This window comes from Neomonachus schauinslandi, chromosome 5 (genome assembly GCF_002201575.2).
Source record: "Neomonachus schauinslandi chromosome 5, ASM220157v2, whole genome shotgun sequence".
In the NCBI taxonomy this organism is placed as follows: Eukaryota; Metazoa; Chordata; class Mammalia; order Carnivora; family Phocidae; genus Neomonachus; species Neomonachus schauinslandi.
Window position 1 is genome coordinate 72,081,611 of NC_058407.1, and position 25,276 is coordinate 72,106,886.

At 37.9% G+C, this 25,276-nt stretch overlaps 1 protein-coding gene across 1 annotated transcript in view; it reads left to right on the forward strand.

The window, feature by feature from the left end:
* Positions 1-25,276, forward strand: part of SLC2A13 (solute carrier family 2 member 13) — a 357,230-nt gene that overhangs the window by 252,197 nt on the left and 79,757 nt on the right. The window contains exon 6 of the mRNA XM_021690384.1: positions 4,965-5,085. Coding sequence (XP_021546059.1) covers positions 4,965-5,085 — 121 coding nt within the window. The remainder of the gene's footprint in view (positions 1-4,964; positions 5,086-25,276) is intronic.

Here is a 25,276-nt window from a genome sequence, read left to right on the forward strand (position 1 = left end):
TCTTTTTTTTTTTTTTTTTAAACATATAATGTATTATTAGTTTCAGAGGTACAGGTCTGTGATTCAACAGTTTTACACAATTCACAGCACTCAACATAGCACATACCCTCCCCAATATCTATCACCCAGCCACCCCATCCCTCCCACCCCCCACCACTCCAGCAACCAGCAGACCAGTTTGTTTCCTGAGATTAAGAATTCCTCATATCAGTGAGGTCATATGATACATGTCTTTCTCTGATTGACTTATTTCACTCAGCATAATACCCTGCAGTTCCATCTGCATCGTTGCAAATGGCAAGATTTCATTCCTTTTGATGGCTGTATAATATTCCATGGTATATATATACCACATCTTCTTTATCCATTCATCTGTCGATGGACATCTTGGCTCTTTCCACAGTTTGGCTCTTGTGGACATTGCTACTATAAACATCGGGGTGCAATACCCCTTCGCATCCCTATATTTGTATCTTTGGGGTAAATACCCAGTAGTGCAATTGCTGGGTCGTATGGTAGCTCTATTTTCAACTTTTTGAGGAACCTCCATACTGTTTTCCAGAGTGGCTGCACCAGCTTGCTTTCCCACCAACAGTGTAAGAGGGTTCCCCTTTCTCCGCATCCCTGCCAACAGCTGTCATTTCCTGACTTGTTAATTTTAGCCATTCTGACTGGTGTGAGGTGGTATCTCATTGAGGTTTTGATTTGGATTTCCCTGATGCTGAGCGATGTTGAGCACTTTTTCATGTGTCTGTTGGCCATTTGGATGTCTTCGTTGGAAAAATGTCTGTTCATGTCTTCTGCCCATTTCTTGATTGGATCATTTGTTCTTTGGGTGTTGAGTTTGATAAGTTCTTTATAGATTTTGGATACTAGCCCTTTATCTGATAGGTCATTTGCAAATATCTTCTCCCATTCTGTTGGTTGTCTTTTGGTTTTGTTGACTGTTTCTTTTGCTGTGCAAAAGCTTTTTATCTTGATGAAGTCCCAATAGTTCATTTTGCCCTTGCATCCCTTGCCTTTGGCGATGTTTCTAGGAAGAAGTTGCTGCCGCTGAGGTCGAAGAGGTTGCCTGTGTTCTTTAGGATTTTGATGGACTCCTGTCTCACATTGAGGTCTTTCAACCATTTGGAGTCTATTTTTGTGTGTGGTGTAAGGAAATGGTCCAGTTTCATTCTTCTGCATGTGGCTGTCCAATTTTCCCAACACCATTTGTTGAAGAGACTGTCTTTTTTCCATTGGACATTCTTTCCTGCTTTGTTGAAGATGAGTTGACCCTAGAGTTGAGGATCCATTTCTGGGCTCTCTGTTCTGTTCCATTGATCTATGTGTCTGTTTTTGTGCCAGGACCATACCGTCTTGATGATGACAGCTTTGTAATAGAGCTTGAAGTCCGGAATTGTGATGCCTCCGGCTTTGATTTTCTTTTTCAATATTCCTCTGGCTATTCGGCGTCTTTTCTGGTTCCATACAAATTTTAGGAGTATTTGTTGCATTTCTTTGAAAAAAGTGGATGGTATTTTGATGGGGATTGCATTAAATGTGTAGATTGCTCTAGGTAGCATTGACATCTTCACAATATTTGTTCTTCCAATCCATGAGCATGGAACGTTTTTCCATTTCTTTGTGTCTTCCTCAATTTCTTTCATGAGTATTTTCATAGTTTTCTGAGTACAGATTCTTTGCCTCTTTGGTTAGATTTATTCCTAGGTATCTTATGGTTTTGGGTGCAATTGTAAATGGGATCGACTCCTTAATTTCTCTTTCTTCTGTCTTGTTGTTGGTGTATAGGAATGCCTAAAAGTAACATAGACCAGAAACGAACAAAGACAATATACAGTAACAGTCACCTTACAGGCAATACAATGGCACTAAATTCATATCTTTCAATAGTTACCCTGAATGTAAATGGGCTAAGTGCCCCGATCCAAGGCCTTCCTATATTCAACTCAACTCTGGGTTAGAGTAATGATCATTCGACAGTAACCATAATAATCTGAACACTAACAGGTGGCTGATAAAACATCTGTAACTTGTTAAAGGAAATAATTCAAGTAGTTTTAAGCTTTAAAGGTATATGGGTATATGACAGTACTAGGTGATCATTTTAAAATTTATTCCATAAATAAAGTCATTTAAGATACCATGCCTTTCCCTTAAGGAGTTTAGCATCTTAAAAGTTTATTTTACAAGTTATTATTGGGGCACCTGGGTGGCACAGTCAGTTAAGCATCCAACTCTTAGTTTCGGCTTAGGTCATAATCTTGGGGTTACGAGATGGAGCCCCGTGTCAGGCTCTGTGCTCAGGGAGGAGTCTGCTTAAGACTCAACTCTTCTTCTGCCCTCACCCACCCCACCGCACGTGCTATCGCACTCTCTCTCTCAAATAATAAATAAATCTTTCTAAAAAGAGTTTATTTTACAAATTATATATATCATATATATGTGTGTGTGTTTGTGTGTATGTATAAGTTAAGTTATGCCCAGGCATATGGGATGCCCAATAACCTGGGGAGCTGTTTAAAACTCAGGTATCTGATCCCCATTTTCTGGAGACTCTGAGTCAGAGGTTTATATACATCCCAAGCATTTGCTTCCAATAGGAAATCAGGACTGAGAAACACTGCTTTATATAATAAAGAATGTAAAGGTGTAATACTGACTTTTAAAGGACTGTCATCCAAAATGCATTAAAATAAAATAAAATTTGTGCTTAAGAAGGGTTGAATCGCCAGCTTTTCAGGAATTTTGTGCATCCAGAATGGTCAGTTCACCATATTTTGCAGTAAGTTGGACCTTTTTAGAGATGGATGCAAGAGACACATTGTATATATTGCAGAACTCTCACTAGAATATATACCACATTCTAACCTTATGACCTCAATTGGGTAGTCTTAAGATTTTGTTCTTTTTTTAATTTTTTTCCCAAAAATATTCAATATTACAAAAATCTGTGGCGCTATGGTCCATTCATTAATGCAACCAGTACTTCTAGGGATCTACTGTATTCCAGGCCTTAGATGTATGTGAGTATGTGCTAAGCATACTATCTTAGAGTTTATATTTTATCATGAAGACAGGTTATTTAATAAGCATTATGAAAGAAACATATCATGTTTCCTTCATATCTCAAAGTATCAAAATTCCCAGATTGAAAAAAATCTTCCCTGCCCCACAACAATATGCCATGGAAGTAATTTGTAGAAATAGGTAAGGACCCAGGTTCTGTGATAGGCAAATTTACAGTAAAATTCAAGGTTTGTTTTGTTTGAAGAGAGAGGGATGATTTTCATAATAAACCTAATATATCTCCTCTCTTTCTAAAAGACTTCTTTTCAGTTTCCCAGTTCAGGGCTCCGATAGTCTTTTCAGAAAAGAAATGCCTCAGATATTCCTAGTTCTGGTTTGAGTTTTAAGTCAGCAAGGGGCAAACAAGCTGGATTTTAGGTTCATGGCTTTTTTGACCCAGTATGGCAAAAACAGACTTCTTATCTCCCCTTCAGACCTCCCCCTTCCTTCAACTTTTTTCTACAATTTTGAAAGTATGCTGCTGCTTCTTAACGACTATGATAGTACAATAGCATTTTCTAGCATTACCAAAATCCTTAAAATGCATTAGGATATTTAAAATTCGCTGCAGTTCTGCAAGGTGAGTATTTTCACTAAGCCCCGTTTTATGGAAGACAAAATTGAAGTTTGGAAAGGTCCTGTGCCTTGCCCGAGATCATAGAAGTCAAGAAATGGCAGAACTGGAATGTAACCACAGCATTTAACTGGACACATCCGCTGCATCTTAAACATACACACCTCAGCCATTATATAATTCCACTGCACTTGCACAGTGCTTCCCAAAGTTCTCCTTTTATCCATTCATTTAATAATATTTTTGGTCATATCTTAAATTTACCTCCCAGTTTAATCAATAAAAACTTCGAAATGCCCTCCCTAAATTCCCTATTTTAAACACATTGCCCCATTCAAATTAATTGTACAAATTACTACAATCGTATTTTCTTTCTTCCTGTGACTGTGTATCCTCTCAGTGGCTGGAACAATAGTCAGAAATTGGAAAACTTTCTTTTTTACTGTCAGGATGTCTCTCCGGGACTCAAAAGTGAGCCTTTTAAGTGATACGCATAATCACTGTTTCTATAATTGAAAGATTCTACTTCCAGACCCCAGCAGGAAAGAAATGAATACATGTGCTAGATCCTTTCTGGCACCTTCAACTCATGAGGAAAGAATGCTACTCCTCTTTAATAAGAAATGTTCTCTCAGCTGCTTTTGAAATGTTCAGACTGATTTGGGACCTTAAACAGTGAACGCCGTTAGAACAATTTTCTTGGCAACATGAGCAACACTTGGTGTGAGTCTGTCGCCTTTGATACTTCTGACATCTTGGGTACTCAGTCACGCTGGTTGCATTAGTTTATTGTGAGACTGTCAGCAATCCAAGGTTTTTTTTGTTTGTTTGTTTTAAGATTTTTATTTGTCAGAAAGAGAGAGAGAGAGCACAAGCAGGGGGAGCGGCAGGCAGAGGGAGAAGCAGACTCCCCGCTGAGCAAGGAGCCCAGTGTGGGACTTGATCCCACAACCCCGGGATCATGACCTGAGCTGAAGGCAGGTGCTTCACCAGCTGAGCTACCCAGGCACCCCTGTTTTTGTTTTGTTTTGTTTGTTTGTTTGTTTGTTAAGAAAATCATTACCAGTCCTCTGCTTGGCTAGCAAATATATTTGCTTTGAATTTCACTCTTGTCATGTTTCACAGTGAATGTGCTGGTGAGTTTTTTCTGATAATCTGTATATATATTAGGAACTTTTTTTTTTAATAATCCAATGAAAGTAAAAGTATTTTTTTCAGAGGTATGTCTCACCAAACCCAGTCTGCTTTGAAAAATGTTGCCAACTATTCTCTGATGTAAAACTTCTTTTTAATTTAATTTTTTTTATTTTTATTTTTTTAGGTACCACTGTAGCACTCCTAGTTCTTGCTTTGGGATTTCTACTGTCAGCGCAGGTTTCCCCACGCATCACTTTTAAACCAGTAGCTCCATCAGGACAGAACGGTACTTGCACAAGATACAGGTGAGATTTCATAATGGTTCCCCTGCCTTAACCTAACTCTAATAACTTTTTGTTGGCTTTTAACTTTTCTAAAATTTGAGAGATGAGTAGGACCTTGCTTATGAAGGAAGATAAGACGATGGGAAGGGTGGTGGGAAGGGACCATAAGCAGGAGGAACAGCATGTGCAAAGACATGAGGACAAAACTGCTTAAGGAAAAGTATTAGATACAATATTGACATCTTTCTGGAAGTTAAAAGTTGGGATTGATATGGAATCTAAGCAGGAATACTGTGAAACCATTTTAGATCATATGTGTATTACTCAGTGGCATCTACATTCCAGGTAAAATAAATCATCAGTAATTAAACTTTTCCATGATGTACATGTCTGATAGAAGAGATTATCATCTGTGTATTCTAACAGTCTTCACAGAATTTCACAAGTATCCTCTCATTCATGTAAGCAAAAAAGGAAGTTTTCTTTCACTGCTTGGGTTCTTCCAGAACATTAAAAAGTGGAAAGAGATGGTGGGAGAGAGTGAAATAATTCTGATGGCCAATTGCAGGTGTAGGAGCTCTAATGTTAAGTCTAATGGTATACACACTATGTGATTAGATGGTTGGAGAAATGGATGGATGGATAGACAGATGGACTAAAGAATGCACAAATGAATTACTTAGAGATTGAATGAACAGGTCAATTAATGTATCTGGCAGCAGAGTTTCAAAGTTTATTAACTTCATTTTTGTGGTTGAAAAGGCTAGCAGCCCCTTTAAAATACATGGATAGAACAAGACCTATCTTTATTTATTTATTTACTTAGAGCGAGTGAGCAAGCGCATGCACATACAGGGGTGGAGAAGGGGCAGAGGGAGAGGGGGAGAGAGAATCTTCAGCAGGCTCCACACACCCACTGTGGAGCCCAACACAGGGCTTGATCTCACGACCCTTGAGATCATGAACTGAGTTGAAATCAAAAGTCAGACGTTTAACTGACTAAGCCACCGAGGTGCCCCAAGACCTAGTTTTAAAAACAAAAAATGATAGTCCTTCAGCCTCAGCTAAATGGACACAAGTCTCAAGTCAATGGGTAAATGATTTATTAATTTATTAACTTTTAGTTATATACTCCTATATGAAATTAAAACATTACATTGATACACTAAATTCCACTTGGAATCCACTTGGAACTTCATATTGAGTGGGTATTGTATCTATGGTGGTTTCTCATTACAACAATGAGAGGATATATATTATGCCTTCCAGGTCCCAGATTCTGATATTTACTTTCCTTTAGAGGTAAATAGTTATACTCCTCCTTCCTCTTACTAATAAGTTTACTTATATATTTGCCTACTGATTTTTTAATATTCTTTTTCTTGTTCTAAAAAAGACTTAAAGATGTCTTGATAAAAAAAGTTAACTTTAGAATAGACTATTCCTAGATGTAGTGATGTTTACTTTCTTTCAACATCCCACATCAACTGCTAGATGATAGAGCAATTACCAGAATTCTGCGTGCTCTGCTTTTGATTTTTTCTTGATAGATATTTTAAGTAAAATGTTTTTAACATAGTTACTTCTGGCAAATTATTTAAAATATTACCGTTGTTGGGACGCCTGGGTGGCTCAGTCAGTTAAGTGTCTGCCTTCAGCTCACATCATGATCCTGGGGTCCTGAGCTCGAGCTCCACATTGGGCTCCTTGCTCAGCGGGGAGCCTCCTTCTCCCTCTGCTGCTCCCCCTGCTTGTGCTCTTTCTCTCTCTGACAAATAAATGAATAAAACCTTAAAGAAAAAAATACTGTTGTTTGAGCAACAACTCCGATATATGATGTCTGATTTAGATGGAGTAATTTAGATTCAGAATAAGACTGATACACGCATGGTCAGGGCATCTAAAGGCAGAAAGTTAGCCAGAGTATGAAAAAAGTTTTATGAACTTCTGATACAGGAAAAGAATGACAAACTTTTGAATGATTGTCATAATAAAGTAGTTTTCTTGACATCGACTTTTAGAGTTTAAATAAAAATATTTATTGCCCTAGTTAGTTTGCATAGCAGTTTATGATTACCAACCTATTAATCCTTCTGATCCTTCTAAGTTGTCATCTACCTAGGATTTCAATACCAAAGTATAATGGAGTAGAAGTGGTACAGCTTAATTTTATTCTCATCACAAAAACAGGCAGTAGTTTTTAAAACAGAACCAAATTTTAGATGTCCTTTGGGAGACAGTGAATATGAAAACAGTTATATGTTGTGTACCATCTTTCAGTTACATATTATGCTTTGTGGGAATTTGATAGGACGTACATATATTCTGAGTGATTATGTAAAATAGGCCTGCATTCCCCATACTGATTTTGTTCTAGTCTCCTGGTTGTGTTCTTGTTTTGTTAAAATTATGTATACACTTTCCCCTTTCTTTAAGATAAGCATGAAAGTCATGTTTGCAATACAGTACCATAGGATGAGTAATAGTTTAGGCTGTAAATGTAGGTACTGTGCTTTCCTCATGGAATGATCCATATAGGAAAATTGAGCAAATAAAACAGATTTAAAAGGGAAATTGATTTAATATCTAAAAAATGTATACTATTGATGAGATTGTAAATTTCTCTCCATTTTGGAAGGAATACAACTCTGCCTAATAAGAGTCAAACGCCTACACCTACTGACTCAGCACTTCCGCTTGTAGAAATCTATAGACTGTAGCAATGAGTGTGTATTCATTCCAGTTACGGCCAAGTATTCTTTATCCGATTAAACATAGTTTCTTATGAGAGCTTTCAAAGCTTTGAGGATTCATACCTTTCCTAAGTAACACTTCCCTCAAATTCTTGACATTTTCTTAGTTTTGAGTGTGATCTCAGTATATGCAAATTGCTATCATAAAATCCTTCAAAGTAGGCAGATATTTCCTAAAATATATGTGAAATTTCAGGGTTTTAATCTCATTCATTCATTCATTCATGTGTTCATGCATGTAGTTAAAAATATTTATGGAACACCTACTTACAGGATTATAGTAAGGATAAATTAATATAAGAAAACAGTGCCTAGCACATAACAAGCATTCAGTAAATAATGTAGCCATTGTTATAATTAATAAAGCTTATAATAGGAGATGAGCATGGGATGATGGGTAGTCTTTCAGAGAAGATTACCCTGAGCATTGGCTGTTTGAACTGAGCTCTGAAAGGGAGAGAGGAGCATGGCAGGCAGAACAAACAGCATATACAAAGGCCATGCAAGGCACAGAGAACTTGGCAAGTGCAAGGAACTGAAAGAATGCTACTGCAATTAGAGGAGCTTAAGAGAACACGGGTAAGGTAGGCGGAGCCAGGTTCATGCAGGACCTCAGAGGTCATGTGAACGATTCTGATCTTCAGTCTAGGAACATGAACCCATTGAGAAGTTTTAAGTAGGGTAGTGGCTTGACCAGATTTTCAAGTCTAAACTTTCTCTCTGGGGGTGGGATGCACAGAGGGCATATGCTGATGTAGGGAAACTGGTAATTAGAGTTGTCTATGAGAAAGATGATAATTGCCTGAACTATGGTGGCAATATTGAAGGTAAACAGGTAGGACAAATCCTAAATATATTTAGGAGAGAAAAATCAACAGCAATTAAAAATAAGTAATTGATTAACTATGAGCAACCAGGTAGAAGAGATCATGAAAATGAAAGGTGGTTATTGGGTGAGGCAATCACTATATTTTAGTAGGAGTTGACAAAAAGGCTGTGTATCTAATTCATTTTTATTTTCCCTTTTAAAATTTCTCAGTTGAGAATCTTACTTAGAGTCATCTGAGGAAGTGTTTAAAGCTACCCATCCCTCATTCCCATGGATCTGCCTCAGCAGAATGGTGGAGGGTATGTTAGAAATACTCCCCTGGCTGATTCCAGTACATCTTCTATTAAGAATCACATACCATAATGCTTCAATTTTTTTTAATTTTTTTTTTAAGATTTTATGTATTTATTTGAGAGAGAGAGAATGAGAGACAGAGAGCATGAGAGGGAGGATGGTCAGAGGGAGAAGCAGACTCCCTGCTAAGCAGGGAGCCCGATGCGGAACTCCATCCCGGGACTCCAGGATCATGACCTGAGCCAAAGGCAGTCGTTTAACCAACTGAGCCACCCAGGTGCCCTGCTTCAATTTTTTTAACTGCCAGCTTCCTTTCATTTCTTTTTCTTTTTTCCCTTGAATGTTGTTAAAGCAAGCATACAAAAATAATCAATGTGGTTCTTTTTCTATTGAGTAATATTTTTGTGTTTTCCTCTCCAGATGAAGTTTACAAGCATTAAAATTTCTAAACTGTTGCTTCATTATAGACCTCCCTATGATAATGACACTAGTTTTGAGAAACTGTATATGCCTAACTAAGTAGCTCCTCACAGTTTAGTTACAGTAAGAATATTTTTGCAATCACTATACTTTCCTTCTCCTTTGCCAACGTTGTGTGATTTAACACACGTTGGCATGACAGTCTAAAGCTGTTAGTTATAAAACTTAGAATGTGCAGAAGCCCTGTTAGCCCCTAATTTTTTTTTCCAGTGTTTGGCATCCTGGTGATGATGTGTTTGTATCCAGTAATTCTTAGCAACTTGACAGTGAATATAGTATTATACTATGAATTGCAACTTTCCATTTTTGTCAAATTTTGTCTTCTGTCTAGTGATTTCCATTAAAATTAACTTATTTTAATTTTTTGGCCTGGTTGTATAGGCTAATATTCTTTGAGGTTACAGAGGACAATATGTCTGTTGAATAATATCCATAGACCTACTTCAGATGAAGATAAATGTACGTAAAGGGAAAATGAGAGTTGAAACAAAAACCTCCTGACCTTATCATGTACCCTTATCTCCAAATGGTTATACATGTCTTTTGCTAGATTTAAATACCTAGGCCTGAATTTGATGCCTGGATGAGAGAATTGTGGAAGAGATTCTTGGAGGAAGTTGGTCACTTATGGGACATTCTCATTTGCTTCATGACCTTTTTATCTTCATGCCTTGGCATTTGGCAAGGGACCTGCAAAGACCCCCACAATAGCAGGATCCCCTATATAAACTTGTGTTTTCTACAATCAAGAAGTGCTTCTTGGGAAGCCAGAAAGGCAAAAAAGAGGACTCTAGTTTAGCTGTGCAAAGTAGGGAAAGAACATCCCAGGAAGAAGACACATCCTGTAGACAGGGCCTACGCAGGGAGCCTGGCTTCTTAAGGAGTGTGCTAGTGAGGCTGGGTCATAGCGGGCAAGCAGGAGAATGCCACAAAGATAAACTGGATGACAGACCATGCCGGGACCTCATAAACCATGAGAATTCAGGACATCATCTTAGATTACTGAGAAGCCTTTGAAGGGTGATGAGATGAAATGACATAATCAGATTTGTGTTTTTAAAAGATGACTCTGAAAAAAAATTTAATTTAAAAACATAAAAGATCACTCTGGCTGCAGAGTGGAGAACTGATAGAGGGACAACAAAGGGTGCTAGAGGGAGATGAGGTAAGAGAGCTCAGGAGCCTAGGAAGGAAGTAATGCAAAGTTGACATGGGCCATGGAGACACAAAAACTCAATAGTTTGGAAGGGAGTGACAGGGCTGGGTGATCGGGTGGATGACATACAGGGACAGATGCTTTAGGCAGGGTTAGAATCGTACTCAGGTGAGAGGAGCCCAGGGATCTGACACTTCACAGCCGTCCACTTCTCAGAAACACTGTTCCTGGGGTATAACTCTACAGAGTCTTTCCCTTGCTTTCCAATTAAATATAGCAGTTACATAGTAAGAACAGTCCTTAGTATTAGCTGTCACTCATATTCTTATTTGAAACATTCCTTCTGGACCTCAGAAGACTTGGAGAAAAGCTCTCATGAACTTGTCTATTTAGGTTTGAAGTAACACAAAAAGGCAAAGGGAAAAACATGTATCTCTGGTAACCCATAAGGACCTTTTGTCTCATTCAAGAGCTCTGGTCATTGTAATGAATAAATAAAATCATCCTGGAGGAGTTCCGTTCACATTTCAAGCCAACCCACTTTAGAATATCATCCCTGCTTTGTTCCATGTAAACAAAAAGAATACACTCTCCAGTACTGTGACAGGAATAGACTGCAGCCATAACCACTGGGGTATTTCCTTACAATAAAGGCCAAGGAAACTACAAATAAAATGAATACTAATGGAGTTTTTTTTTTTTTTAGACTTTATTCATTTGAGAGAGAGAGAGAGCACGAGCAGTGGGGAGGAGCAGAGGGAGAGGGAGAAGCAGGCTCCCCGCTGAGCAGGGAGCCCAGTGTGGGGCTCGATCCAGGACCCTGAGATCATGACCCGAGCCGAAGGCAGACGCTTAACTGACCGAGCCACCCAGGCGCCCCTAAATGGAGTTTCTAAAAAAAACAAAAAAAAACACTTAATTATTCTCTAAGTTTAAATAAAATAAGATCACTTTCTTATAAATTATGATATCAAATGAGCGATGAAAACAGTTCAGGTATTAACACTAAATCATTCTGGTTTGTTAAATTGAAGCATTTCCATCACAATGTAAAAGCATGTTACACAGCCCCTTCTGTGTTTGCCCTACCTATCGCTGTGGACCATCCTTTAAAAAAAAAATTTTTTTTTTTTAATACAAAGCATAGCAATGTGGTTAAAAGACTCTCTTTAGTGAATGTAACTTTGGAAACTTTTTTTGTTGTCTGGGGGGGGGGGGGGGTTGGTTGGATGAGGTGGGTTGGCTGGCTGGAGTTGAGAGAAGGCAGGTGATGCACTGACGGAAGGAAGTTTTTAGTATAATTTCATAGTCCTAGGAGTTAGGTATATTTGCTAGAAAATTTGGCAACACTCTGTTGCTATATATAGTTGCCAGTGTAGGAAGCTTCCAAGCCTTTGTTTCTTCAAAGTGCTTGGGCTTTACCTCTACTCATGTCTACAGCACGATGACTGATTCATTCTGTAGGCCTGCTAAAAGACTCCGCAGTTTAGTTGGGAAGATCTCTGGGCACGCAACGAGTCACATGCTGCGCAGGTAATGCTTCAGTGAATTTTTCAGGTTGCTGCTTGGTAGTAACAAGAGAATGTTTTCCTCGTATTAATAAGCAAATAACAAAACAAGATGGTATGACACATGCCTCTTGGACTATAACATCCAGGTTATATGGTGAATAAATTAGAAGACTAGAAAAATGAAATCAGGTATCTGGAACAGCCTGGTTTTAGAAGCAGACATCCAGCAATTGGTTGTTGTATGATTCTACACACTTTAGCACATCAAAGAATATGGCACTTTAGGAAAATATGTATATGAATTTGTAGTCAGTTCATTGTTTAATAAACATTTTTTGAGAGTGACAGTAGGTCAGGGGATACTGAGATTAAAGGGAAAAAAGGAAACCTTACTCCACATTCACAGCTAGGAGGGAGGAAGATGCAAATAAATAATTGCAAAGTAGCGTGATCAAGGCTGATGGATGTATCAGAGCATGCCCTGGCATAATTCACTTCTCCTGGGGCCATCACAGAAGGCCTCACACAGGAGGGTTCTTAACCTTAACATTCTTCTAGACGCCTTCTGAGAGTAATGTTCTCAGCTGCATAAAATAAATTATATGAATACACGGGAAATCAATTATATTGAAATATGACTGCCAAATATTTTTTAAATAAACCTGTTATATAGTAATGTATATAGTTCTTCACTAACATTAATAGATCTAGCTGCAGAGCTAAGTAGTTTCAAAACCACAGTGAATGTAAATGGTTTTTGTGATTTCTGCAACTACTGTAATGGGATATGAAAATATATGTGATTTCTATTGTCAGTAGTTTATTGCCTACATTCATAACTGAAGGAAATGCTAAATTTTAGTAAAAGGCTAATGAAATAGAGGTGTAATTTTTTTTTTTCCCTCATCCGAGTTTATAGCCCTGTATTTAAGTCCTCATATAGGTAGGAGGGAGCTTGATCTAATTCTTCCAGGGTAAGAGTTTCTCAGACCAGTGAAAGTGGAGATGACCCCCAGGGCATGTGTCAAACAGATTAGCTCTTCAGGGAATTCTAAAGTTTGGTAATGTTGGTGAAGGGACACCGGTCATGAGATGAGGTAGAAGGAAGGGCAGGGCTTTATATAAGTCAAAATGTGTAGTTGATGAAAAGCATTCAACAGCATCAGGCAAGGAAGTAACACGATCAAATTTGAGCTTTAGAAAGAGTTTTCTGCTTGAATTTTAGGGGACTTACTGAGAGAAAAGGACAGAGACCTCCAGAAAGAAATAACAGGAGTCTGAAGTTATTGCATGGATGGTGAGCTTGAGGACAAAGGGGTCTTTGGAGATATGATTGGGAGTAGACTGGTTAGAGGGAAAGAGACTGTGTTTGGATAGTTCAATTCTGTGGATATTCAGTGCAGGTTAAATGACCCCAGGTGATATGCCTAGGAAGATAGATGGACCATAATTGCAGGCATGCTTTTTATTTAATAATAATAGTTTCTTTTAATTCTTACTGTATGCAGGTATCATTCTTTTTGAATATAATCTCATATTACCCTTAAGTTTCCCTACGTGGAAGTTGCTATCATTATTTAATTTTATGGGTAAGAAAATAAGGCTCAGAGAGTTTATATAGCTTGCTGAGAGTGATGGAACTAGTAAATTGCAGAGCCACCTTGTTCTCTCCACCACCCTCTTTAGTCAAACTAGTCAAACTAAAGTCAAACTTTCTTTGAATATGTGTCAGTACTACCCAAATCTATGAGTATTCTAATGACACGGTTAGGTATCTATTACTCGAAAAGCAAAGGGAAGGGTTATAAGTTCTGCACATTAAATGCCAGGTACTTAAATACTAAGTTTTTATTTAACAAAATACTTCCCTGAAAACAAGTATCAAGTGATGAGAATTGTTAAAACCAGAGGCAACCTAATTAAATTTTGTCCTAAGGGTGCCATTTAATTGAACTAGCATTAAAACTCTTTAAAATCACTGCGAATCATTTCACCTTTTCAACATCTCTGATCCTAGCAAAATAAGAGGTACCTTAATAAATACCACGCTCTCACAAAGCCCTTACTGACTTGTAGGAGAATCATTTATGGAAAGAAAATAATGCCCAGCTTAGAAGTGTTAAGGAGTAAGTTTATAAATCCCTGCCTTAGGACCTTATCAAAATTAGAGAGGACTCCCTTCATTCTCCTAAACTTGCTTTTGATTCTTTTTAAAAAGAAAGAGGTTAGGAATCTGGGGACACTGATCAAGAAACTAGTCCTAGAGACCGTGTACCATAAGCACTGTTTTTTCCAAAGGAATGCCAAACAACATTTAGTTATCCCCCATACTGGTTCAGCCTTCTTCTGGTGAGGTAAGATTTCTTTATTTTCCCAAAAGTGTGTCTAGTTCTGGACCCCCACAGAGGGAGCATAGGAGACACAGAGGCAGGTGCCTATAATTCAGCTCAGTTCTTTGTGTGTACACCTGGGCAGTTGCTTCAGGTGGGCAAGATAGTCGGACCCTTTTTCTTACCTCCTACTAGAAAATGATCGGCAGTGGTGGTGGTCAGCCATAGGTTTCTTATCTTCTTTGAGGTTCATTCAATGGACAAGTCCCCTTTTTTCTCTAAAGCAGCACTGCAGGACAATAACTTCTTGACACAAATTTCTCACAGGAATTGTATAGCATTTTAAGTTCTGTTTGTTGCACTGTAGAACGTACATGTGAATTTTGGTCTTACTCAGGAGCAATCAATTATAGTCACAGTTTGTACTGCCGTGTTAACAGGGCTTTAGGCCCATAAAGGGAAAATTGACCAGAATATCCCAGAACAGTTCCAGAAACCGATTCATTATTACTTCTTCCCAGTAGAATGTTATTTCTCATGAAAAAAACTAACCCATGTGAATGAGTATCTGATGAAAGCACTATGACTTACCAAGCTACTTATTTTATACAAAGTTTGTAACAAGTTGTATTAGAATCATTAATAAGCACCTTATGGATCTTAACACACCCAAAACCACCCACCCGTGTTATAGTCCTTTATAAAACATACTATCCCTTGTAATTGAAAACAGATTCCATAACATCTTTCAGTACTCTGTTGTTCTGAGATGACAGAGGACAAAAGATACTGAGACATTGTTCCTACCCTCACAGAACTTTTGAGTTTGTAGAAGAGAAAGATGCTTTTTCACAATTGCCTATAGTCGATATTTTAACACAAGAGTAAAGAATATCATTCTTTTTTATTCTCAGCATAGGGAAATAGATAATTCTATCATTTTTGGAAGGTACGCTCTGAAAATTTACTGTAAACTGTGTAGGAGTACTTAATATGCAATGATAAACTCAAAGCTCAGCATGTCTTGAATATTCTGTATTATTAGGTAGCTGATGATACAAATCTGTTTTTCATTCCACTGCTTTTTACTTGATACATCTAGTGTAGCTGTATTTCTTCCAGTGCATCCATATTGCATAGTTACCCATTTTTTTGTAGAAACCTGTTACTCTTTGGCATTAGCATTGGTGATTATGTCAATTCTGTGGTAATTTCATCTTAGAACAATTTTTTTGAAGTGATGTTGTACATTAGGACCAGCTTTTTGGTAGATTAATAAAGTCTCTAACCTCCACAGAGGCTTAAAAAATGCACTGCTCATTTTTATACTTTATCAGTGTCATAAACTCATTACCAGTAACCTAATTGAGAGTCAGAATTTAACTTTTTTAAGCTTATTATCTTTTCTTTTGTTTGCTTTTAACTTTTATATCCTAAATCCATGCTGATTAGTCTTGGCAAATCAGGAATAAAAGTGTTTCATAGAACTTATTAGCATTTTCTAATTTTATCAATTCTGAAAACAAAGGAAATCTTTATGTTAATTGATTAGTATTTATACAAACATTTAACTCTGTGGGGCCTGAATATTTAACTCTTAACTGACTTCTCGTTTTTATCTTTGTATGATTAATATGGGGACTGTCATACATATCTTCACAAAAGTTTAGTGTAAGATAATAAACATTTGAAATTGAAGATAATTCAAACAAATATTGGTTAATGTAATCAAATTTGGCAAGAATATGTATTATTTTCATTCATATGTTATTACAATCATGTATTATGCTGTGGGTCAGCAAAGACTTAAAATTCAATGAATGTATAAATTCCTGGCAGTTAGCATGTACTAATGTTAACACAGATATAATTCTTTGTTAATGTTCTTTTCATCTCTCATATTGGGTGTGGGTGTTGATTTACTGTATAGGATAAGAATAAACCAGAAATCTAAACATGCTAAATTAATATTCCTGCTTTTTGTACTTGGAATCCGGTGTGTATACCAAAGTGGCCTTTTATTCTTATGTGAACTGACAGTGTCATATCAGTCAACTGCAGAAGAATTAGAAGAAGAGTTAGTATTGTACTTGTTTTATGTCTGTTCTGTTAATATCTCTAGGCTACCTTATTTTACTTAATACCCAGATTGTTGAAAAATATATCTGTGCAGTAGAGAAGCTCAGTATTTTAAAGAGTCATTCATCTAATTATGTTTTATAATAATAACTCTTTTTTGGTTCCATCACTACCCATTGCCAAATCCATTGACTTTTAGGATAGTATTAAACATTTCCCAAAGCTGGGCAGACAGCGTTCCGGACAAAAGGGAGTAAGTAGCGTGTGTGCACAAACAAGTGAAAGCTTAATATTTTGTAGGATCTACAAGTACAGGATATTTTCCAGTTTCAGATGCTCAATTTCACAGAATCCAATTTTTTCTTTCATTAAACTATGTGCCTTATATAGCTAATTTTTTTAGAGATGACCCAAGGAGCAGTAATTTTAAGCTCTGTCATGGCGGGCAGGGCACTGGCATGAAAAAGGTATAGGCCATGGAAGGGGGGCCTGAAAGTTCTTAACAGTGCTTATGCTGAGCTTTGCAGAGCTGCACTGGTTCTCCAACTCTCATGGTCTAAAACTGTCTCCTTGGGGCGCCTGGGTGGCTCAGTCGGTTAAGCAACTGCCTTCGGCTCAGGTCATGATCCTGGAGTCCCGGGATCGAGTCCCGCATCGGGCTCCCTGCTCAGCGGGGGGTCTGCTTCTCCCTCTGCCCTCTTCCCTCTCGTGCTCTCTGTCTCTCATTCTCTCTCTCAAATAAATAAATAAAATCTTTAAAAAAAAAAAAAAAAGAAAAAAAGAAAACTGTCTCCTTTCTCCCTTTTTCAAGCGGAGGGGGTTTCCTTGCAAATCAGAGTCAACATCGTCAGTGAGCATCCTTTGCCATGGCCTGACCCAATCACCTTCCTATCCCCTGCTCCCATTAGACAGATGGACATGGGGCCGGCTTCACGGGAGTCACCTGAGTTTGTGGAGGAGAGCAGCTAAGGCCCTGCCCCTGCTGTGTGGCCTTGGCTGTGGTGTCTGGGAAGGATAGTGACTCTTCCCACCTCACCCCCTAGCCCTCCAGTACCCTTCCCATAGTCCTGTTTCAGGTGTCTGTCATGGGCTAGTTTAGACATTTAAAAGTTGGGGTTTTCAAGTCATCTTTCCAATTCCTTTCCTCTGGAAAGAAGACACTGTCAGTGCCCCTGGATCCCAGGGAAGGCTCCTGTGGTAGTTCCTCTGTTAGCAGATGTCTCTCGCACTTTCAGGCATTGAATTTGAGGCAGATTTTCAGAAAATAGATGATGCCTGTAATTCTATTCAGGAAACATGGAGTGGACTCTAAACAAAAGTAGGAGTTGGTGAGAAATATACCTGACAAGCCTGTTGGGAATTTAAATTATAAGAAGTCATATGTACCAGAAATAAGGATTTTGAACTCCCACATTAAAAAAAAAATATGTGGGGGGCGCTTGGGGGACACAGTTTAGCGTCTGACTCTTGGTTTCAGCTCAGGTCATGATCTCAGGGTCATGGGATCGAGCCACATGTTAGGCTCCATGCTCAGCGTGGAGTCTGCTTAAGTCTCTCTCTCTCTCTCTCTCTCCCCCCCGCCCCCCCCCGCTCTATCTCTAAAATAAATAAAAATCTTTTTTAAAAAAGAAAAATACGTGAAGCTACATTAATGTTACTTCAGATTTGTATTTTACAAAGATCTTCCTGGCAGCAAAGTAGAAATGGCAAAAGGACAAACCTTTAAGAGTCTAAATTAAGACCTAAAGTGAAGGGATGAGATGTTGTCAGGTCTTGGTGACTGGAATGACTTGTTATGTTATTTGTTAATGTAGTTTAACTGCCCAGTTTTTATGACTTGCCTTCCCAACTAGAAATTTGTAACTTGAAAGCAGAAATTATGTTTCTTCTCTTTTTTCTCCCACAGTTTGCTTCCTTTCTTAAAAATAACCTTGCAACGGGGAGCCTGGGTGGCTCAGTCAATTAAGCGTCTGCCTTCAGCTCAGGTCATAATCCCAGGGTCCTGGGATTGAGCCCCATGTCAGGTTCCCCACTCAGCAGGGAGCCTGCTTCTCCCTCTCCTCCCCAGCTCATGCTGTCACTATCTCTCTCTCTCAAATAAATAAATAAAATATTTAAAAAAAAAATACCTTGCAACTAACATCATAAGGTACTTGTTTACTGATCTGACCGAGTAGTGAGACCTGATGTTTGCATGACTGTGGTGTTAACTTGCATGTTTTCCTCTGTAACTACACTAAGTACATAAACTGATTTGGAAATACAGTAAGAGATTTTTCTGTCAATCTTATGCCTACCTCAGCAAATTGAAGGTTCTCAAACAAGTTCTTTGTAGTACCCTATAACTGCTCTTCAAGCCTGGATATACACTGATAATCTTTCGTTTCCATTTAATTAGATGCTTGCATTTGGCTTTCAGCACTCACCTGTTTTGTTCTGATAAACTCAGTTTGAACTGATAAACTCAGTTGAACTGAGTTTGAAGATGTGGAAAGACACAGGGATCTAAAGATTTTAAACTGCAAGAGCAAAGTAAAATCATATATACAAATAATAAAGAGAAGAAAAAATACTCCTCTGAGAGAATATTTTTCCTAAAAAATCAACAGAGACTTGAAATCTATCCAGGAAAACGAAAAGAAAGGAATGGCTATATAATTCTGAAAGTAACTTAAAATCTACAAGATCTCTGAAGATTAAAGTCTTAAAAGACAGAAAGCAACAAATTGAACATATATGAGAAAAAGCTAAGAAATTTACTCATAAATGAAACTCAAATAAACATGAATCTCTGAGACTCCAAGAGAGACAAACTTAGTAATTATCCTGTCAGAGAGAAATTGGAGCAACAGAAATTGTAGCACTAAAAAAAGCAGCTTAACTGCTCGTTTACCCTTTAAGGAAGAGTCACAAAGGAACAATTTACCACCTCAATCAGAGAAGTGCTGAGGTAAGATAGATAGTCATGAGCACCTCAAAAAACAGAATCACAAAGAAAAATAACCTTGACAAGCTAGAGCACTCACATCATCGTCATTACCAAGTTCAAGCTCACATGTAAGAGTTGTGCTCAGCCATGGAGCCTCAGTCATTCTTAGGTGGGTGAGATTAATGGAGTGAGGCATCAACTCTGAGACTTTTTAGGTCACCTTTCATAGTGTTCAAGTAGCTTGAAAGAACCAGCTTGCTTACTAAATGCCCTACTCACCACTAGACATTAACTGAGATGATGGGGGAAATCAGCATTACCAACTTGCAGTCACAGGCACACACGACTCTTACCCACATTTTGTTTTTATTTGGCCTACATTGCTGAACACTAACCATTTACCAGTTATTAAGCCAGCTGTTAAGGAAACAAAGCCCCTTGTCAGAAGTTGGCAATATCTTAGGTTGGCTTTTATTTACACTTTGAACCCATACTCACATTTCACGTTTTTAGAGAGATGTTGGTGCTTGAGCAGAAGCTGATATTTCGGAGTATATTTAGAAGTGAGTAGAAACTTACATTTAAGCACTGAAAAAATACTCTTGTAACACTAGGTATTGTATTTGGCTATATATAACAGAAAAACCCAAAATAACTGGCTTAAACAAGAGAGAAGTTTCTTTTACTCTTGTGTAAAATATATTAAAATGTAGGGGATTTGGAGAAAATGTACTAGATCTAGTATCATCAGGGATTCAGGCTCCTGTCTTTTTGCTTTACCCACGCAAGTATTCATCACAAGTTCACAAGGATGGTCCAAGATGGCTTCAGGAGCTCCACCATCAGGTCTGAAACAGGCCAGAAGGAGAAAATGTAGAAGGAATAATGCTTCCCAGCTGCATCAGCTCCCTTTGAAGTCTTCCTGAAAAGTCCCACACAGTATTTCTCACAGGCCAGAATTAGTCCCTGGCCATTTCTTTTTGTAGTGGAGACTAGGAAATGTATTCTTTTATTCAGCAGTTGGAAGAGGAAGGGGGACCAGAGTGTTCCCAGTTAAGAATCAGATTCTCTTACAAAGGAGGAAACAAAGAATGGATATAGGGATAGACTACTAGCAGTTTTTGATATAGCAGTAGAGAGAGACATCATATTTATGAGTGGTTCTGTTTGACAGCAGAAAGGATGGATTAATTAACCAAATAGGGCTCTACACATTTTCATGGTTTAGTTCTCTTTATAGTGATTAGAAATCTTAAGGTCAACTTTGCAGGTGTCAAGAAATACGGCCCTCTTCAATAATTTACCTCCAGCTTTGCAAGAGAGAAAGAATCATTAAAATCGCCATTTGTTTTATTTCTTTGGCCTCATAAGCAAGTGAAATAGCTGCCCTTTGTCATGTTTGTTCAAAATGAGCGATTTGAGTAAGTATTTTGCTCATTTATCCAAAAGCAATAGTCATGGCAGCCACTATTTATGATATAGTCATCATTGTGCTGACCACCATGCTAAGAGCTTTACATGGAATTTACATGGAATCTCTTTCCTATCCTTTAGCAAAACGCAGGCAGATGCTATTATTTTCCCCATTTTTACCAATGACAATGAGGCTTAAAGAAGTTAAGTGAACGTTAGAAGATCATATGGCTTAGCAGACACTAGAAGTGGGCTTTAAGAACACAACACAGCTCTTCACCATTAAACGCTTCATTCTGAAATTTACCAATTAAGCAGTGGAATGCCCCTGCCCAGAGAGGGTGTCACATGCCTTTGGAAAGTGAATAATAATTCCTTATGATCAAAGGCCAGTAGGTCTAAATATTGCTGTGTTTTTACTCATTCACTGAAATTGAGATACTTCTTCTGAGAAATCTTTTTTTTTTAATTTTGCTCATTTATTTCATTTATCTATGTTTATTCAGCTCAGAAAATTTCTGCTATTTTAAGGATCATCACAGACTATCTTTGGTATACAAGCAAGTGCTTACGATAAAGTAAAATCACTCTAAAATATTTTAAACAGTTCACCACCTTGGGTTCCCTTAGAGCAGCAGAATGATCTGAATTACCAAGTTTTAAATGTGAGTATCTGATCCAAGTTAAATTACAGTGTTTATTTTGTTTGTTTGGGTATTTCGTTGTTTTTAAGCTTCTGTTATACAAATAGATGAATATGGAAAAAGTAATTTAGAAACAAATACAGATGAGATGCACTTACAAAGAAATACCCTTTAGGCAAATGAGACCGTATCTGTACACTCAGATGAGAAAATGACCATGAATGCCGTTCTCTTCCTTGCTTCTTCATCTAGTTATGGAGATGAATTACACAAGAAAACCTGAATATTTTTCTTAAAGTGAAGAATCATTGTGTGCTGATATTAATATTTTTACCCCTTACCCCCAACATCACTTTACTAATAACTCGGGTTCCATCAACCTTCAATTCTTTATAATTTTGTGAAATTCTGTCAGCGTGACAGGCTCTACCCTAAATGGAGTTGCAGACAGCAGAAGACATGACTGTATCCAGGGAGATGACTTCTGGGGTATCTCATTTCATCTCTGTCACACAGCACAGCTTTCAAATCAAACATCATTCTGGGGCTCTGGGAGCTGATTGTTTCTCTCACTCTGCAAGCAAAACTCACATTGTCCTTGACATTCAGACATATCATTTCCTATAACATAAGAAAGTGCTCCCAAGTAACCATGGAAGAACTGATAAGCAAATCCATATAAGCCACAATATATTTATCCTTTTGATTTTGTTGTTTCTTTATGAAGCACTTCCGATATGATAAGCATAGTGCCAGGTGTTGTAGTTAATGAAAAATATAAAACAGACTTGGTTACCATGTTTCTTTCTTGGTGCATAAAGAAGATACTTGGACAGTACTTAAACAAAGAACCATCAATTATCAAAACAAACAAATGAACAAAAATGTGTCCCCAAAAGAGATGCAGTTTTAAGAAGTGTTTCCACAGATAGGTTTAAAAAAATAAGTGCTCACTATAAAACAACCTATTTTTTTGTGTGTTTATAAAAAGAAAATAAAGTCAGTGTGATTGTGCATTCACAAAGAATGCAGATACTATATGCTGCAATTTCATTTTGTGATACTTAATAAAAGATAATTAGTTCAGAATAAAAATTGATTCCTTTTTCTAAACATATAATCTAGAAATCATTTGTAACTAGTAGGTATGTTGATTTAATTTTTCTTGTTGATTTTAATAGTCATGAATTTATGTAATTGTGTATGAAAAACCAGCACTGTTGGAAGACCAGCCAAGATGGTAGCAGGGAAGACCTTGAACTCACCTCTTCCCATGGACACACCAAATCTACACCTATATGTAGAGCAATTCCTTCTGAAGAACTCAGGGCTGATTGAGCAGCTTCTGTACAACAAATGATAGAGGGACCATATAAAGAAATGTAGGAGAGATGGAGACACAATAATGACAGGAACTCTACCCCACCACTACAAACTGTAACAGGAATATCACTGAGTGGCCCGTGTGCAGACTTACCTGCCTTGGAGCACAGCAAACCGCCCCCCCCCAAAAAATATAGTAGTTTAAAAGGCAACTAGACTATAAGTGAAGAAAATCCATGTACTCACCATAGAGCATTCACCAAATGGGTGGGGAAGTGCTAGAACTCCCTCCCGGGTCAGAAGTGCTGATGAGAGCTGTTTTTTTGTATTTCCCTTCCACCTTGAAGAGCTTGCAGGAGAAGGGTACAGACCCTCTAGCTGACCTGCTAGGGCTTCTCCATCACACCCTAGCCCACACCAGCTGTCATCCTGCCAAGGCAGTCCCAGTATGGTATACCTTGTCATGCCCCCTGGCCTGCACTTGATCCAGTCATCCCAACAAGGTGGCCCCGGGTGGCACACTTCAGGACCCACCCTTGGTTTGTACCTACTCCACTACCAGCTGTCCCACCAAGGACCCCCTTGGATTCCCCTTGTCCCAGCATGGCATACCCCAGGATCCCCAGCTCTTGCTCATTTGAACTCCAGCCAGCCTGCCAGAGCTTCCAGACTACACACAGTCTGCACAGGGGACACTACCACACCAGACATTTTTCAAGACTGGGAGAGGTAGCTGTTCTGCCTCATAGAAACACAGAAAGTCAAGCAAAATGAGGAGACAGAGGAATGTGTTCCAAACAAAAGAACAAGGTAAAACCCTAAGGGAGGGGGGAAAACCCTAATGAAATGGAAATAATTTACCTGACAAAGAGCTCAAAGTAATGATCACAAAGATGCTCACCAAACTTTGAAAGAGGACAGTGAGAACTTCAATAAAGGATTAGAAAATATAAGAACCAATCAGAGCTGAAGAATATAATAACTGAAATGAAAAATATGCTAGAGGGAATCAATAGCAGATTAGATGATATAGAAGAATGGATCAGAGATCTGGAAGACAGAGTAATGGAAATCACCCATTCAAAACAGCACAAAGAAAAAGAATTTTTAAAAGTAAGATAGGTTAAAGAACTTTTGGGACAACATCAGGCCTACTGACATTGATATTATAGGGGTCCCAGAAGGAGAAGAGACAGAGGCAGAAAATTTATGTGAAGAAATAATGGCTGAAAACTTCCCTAACCTGGGAAGGAAACAGACATCTGGGTTCAGGAAGCCCAGAGAGTCCCAAACAAGGTGAACCCAAAGAGATCCACACCAAAACATATTATAATTAAAATGGCAAAAGTTAGAGTGTCTTAATGGCTGCAAAAGAAGAACAAATAGTCACATACAGGGAAAATGCCATAAACTATCAGCTGAGTTTTCAGCAGGAACTTTGTAGGCCGGAGGATGTAGCAGGATATATTTAAAGTACTGAAAGGAAAAAACTCATAACCAAGACTATTCTACCAGCAAGGTTATCATTCAGGATTGAAGGAGAGAGTTTTTCAGACAAGCAAAACCTAAAAGAGTTTATCACCACCAAACCAGCCTTACAAGAAATGTTAAAGGGTTTTCTTTAAGTGGAAGAGAAAAGGCCATAACTAGAAATAAGAAAATATATGAAAGAAAGAAATCTCACTGGTAAAGGCCAATATATATAGTAAAAGCAGTGGATTAGCCATTCTTAAAAAGCTAGAATTAATGTTAAAAGATAAAAATAGTAAAATCAGCTATAACTGCAGTAAATAATAAACAAAATATCTAAAATATGACATAAAAAACATAAAATGTGGTGGGGGAGAGTAGAAGTGTGGTGCTTTTATTTATTTTTTTAAGTAGGCTCCATGCCCAATGTGGGGCTTGAACTCACAACCCTGAGATTAAGAGTTAGATGCTCTACCTGCTGAGCCAGCCAGGTGTCCTATAGTGTAGTGCTTTTAGGATGCATTTGAAGTTGCACAACTACAGCTTAAAATAGACTGTCATATATACATATATATGTTTCTATATATGAATCACATGGTAACAACAAAGCAAAAACAATAGATATACAAAAAATGAAGAGAAAGGAGTCCAAACATAACAATTAAAAAAAAAAATCAAACCACAGGGGCAGAAAGCAAGAGAAGAAGGGAACAGAGAATTACAGAAACAACCAGAAAACGATTAGCAAAATGGCAATAAGTATATACCTATCAACATTTACTTTAAATGTAAATTGGACTAAATGCTCCAATCAAAAGACGTAGGGTGGCTGAATGGATTTAAAAAACAAACAAAACCAAACCCAAATAACCCCAAAACAACATCCATTTATATGTTGCCTATAAGTGACTTGCTTCAGATCCAAAGACACAGACTGAAAGTGAAGAGCTGAAAAAAAATATCCCATGCATATGGAAATGAAAGGAAAGCTGAAGTAACAA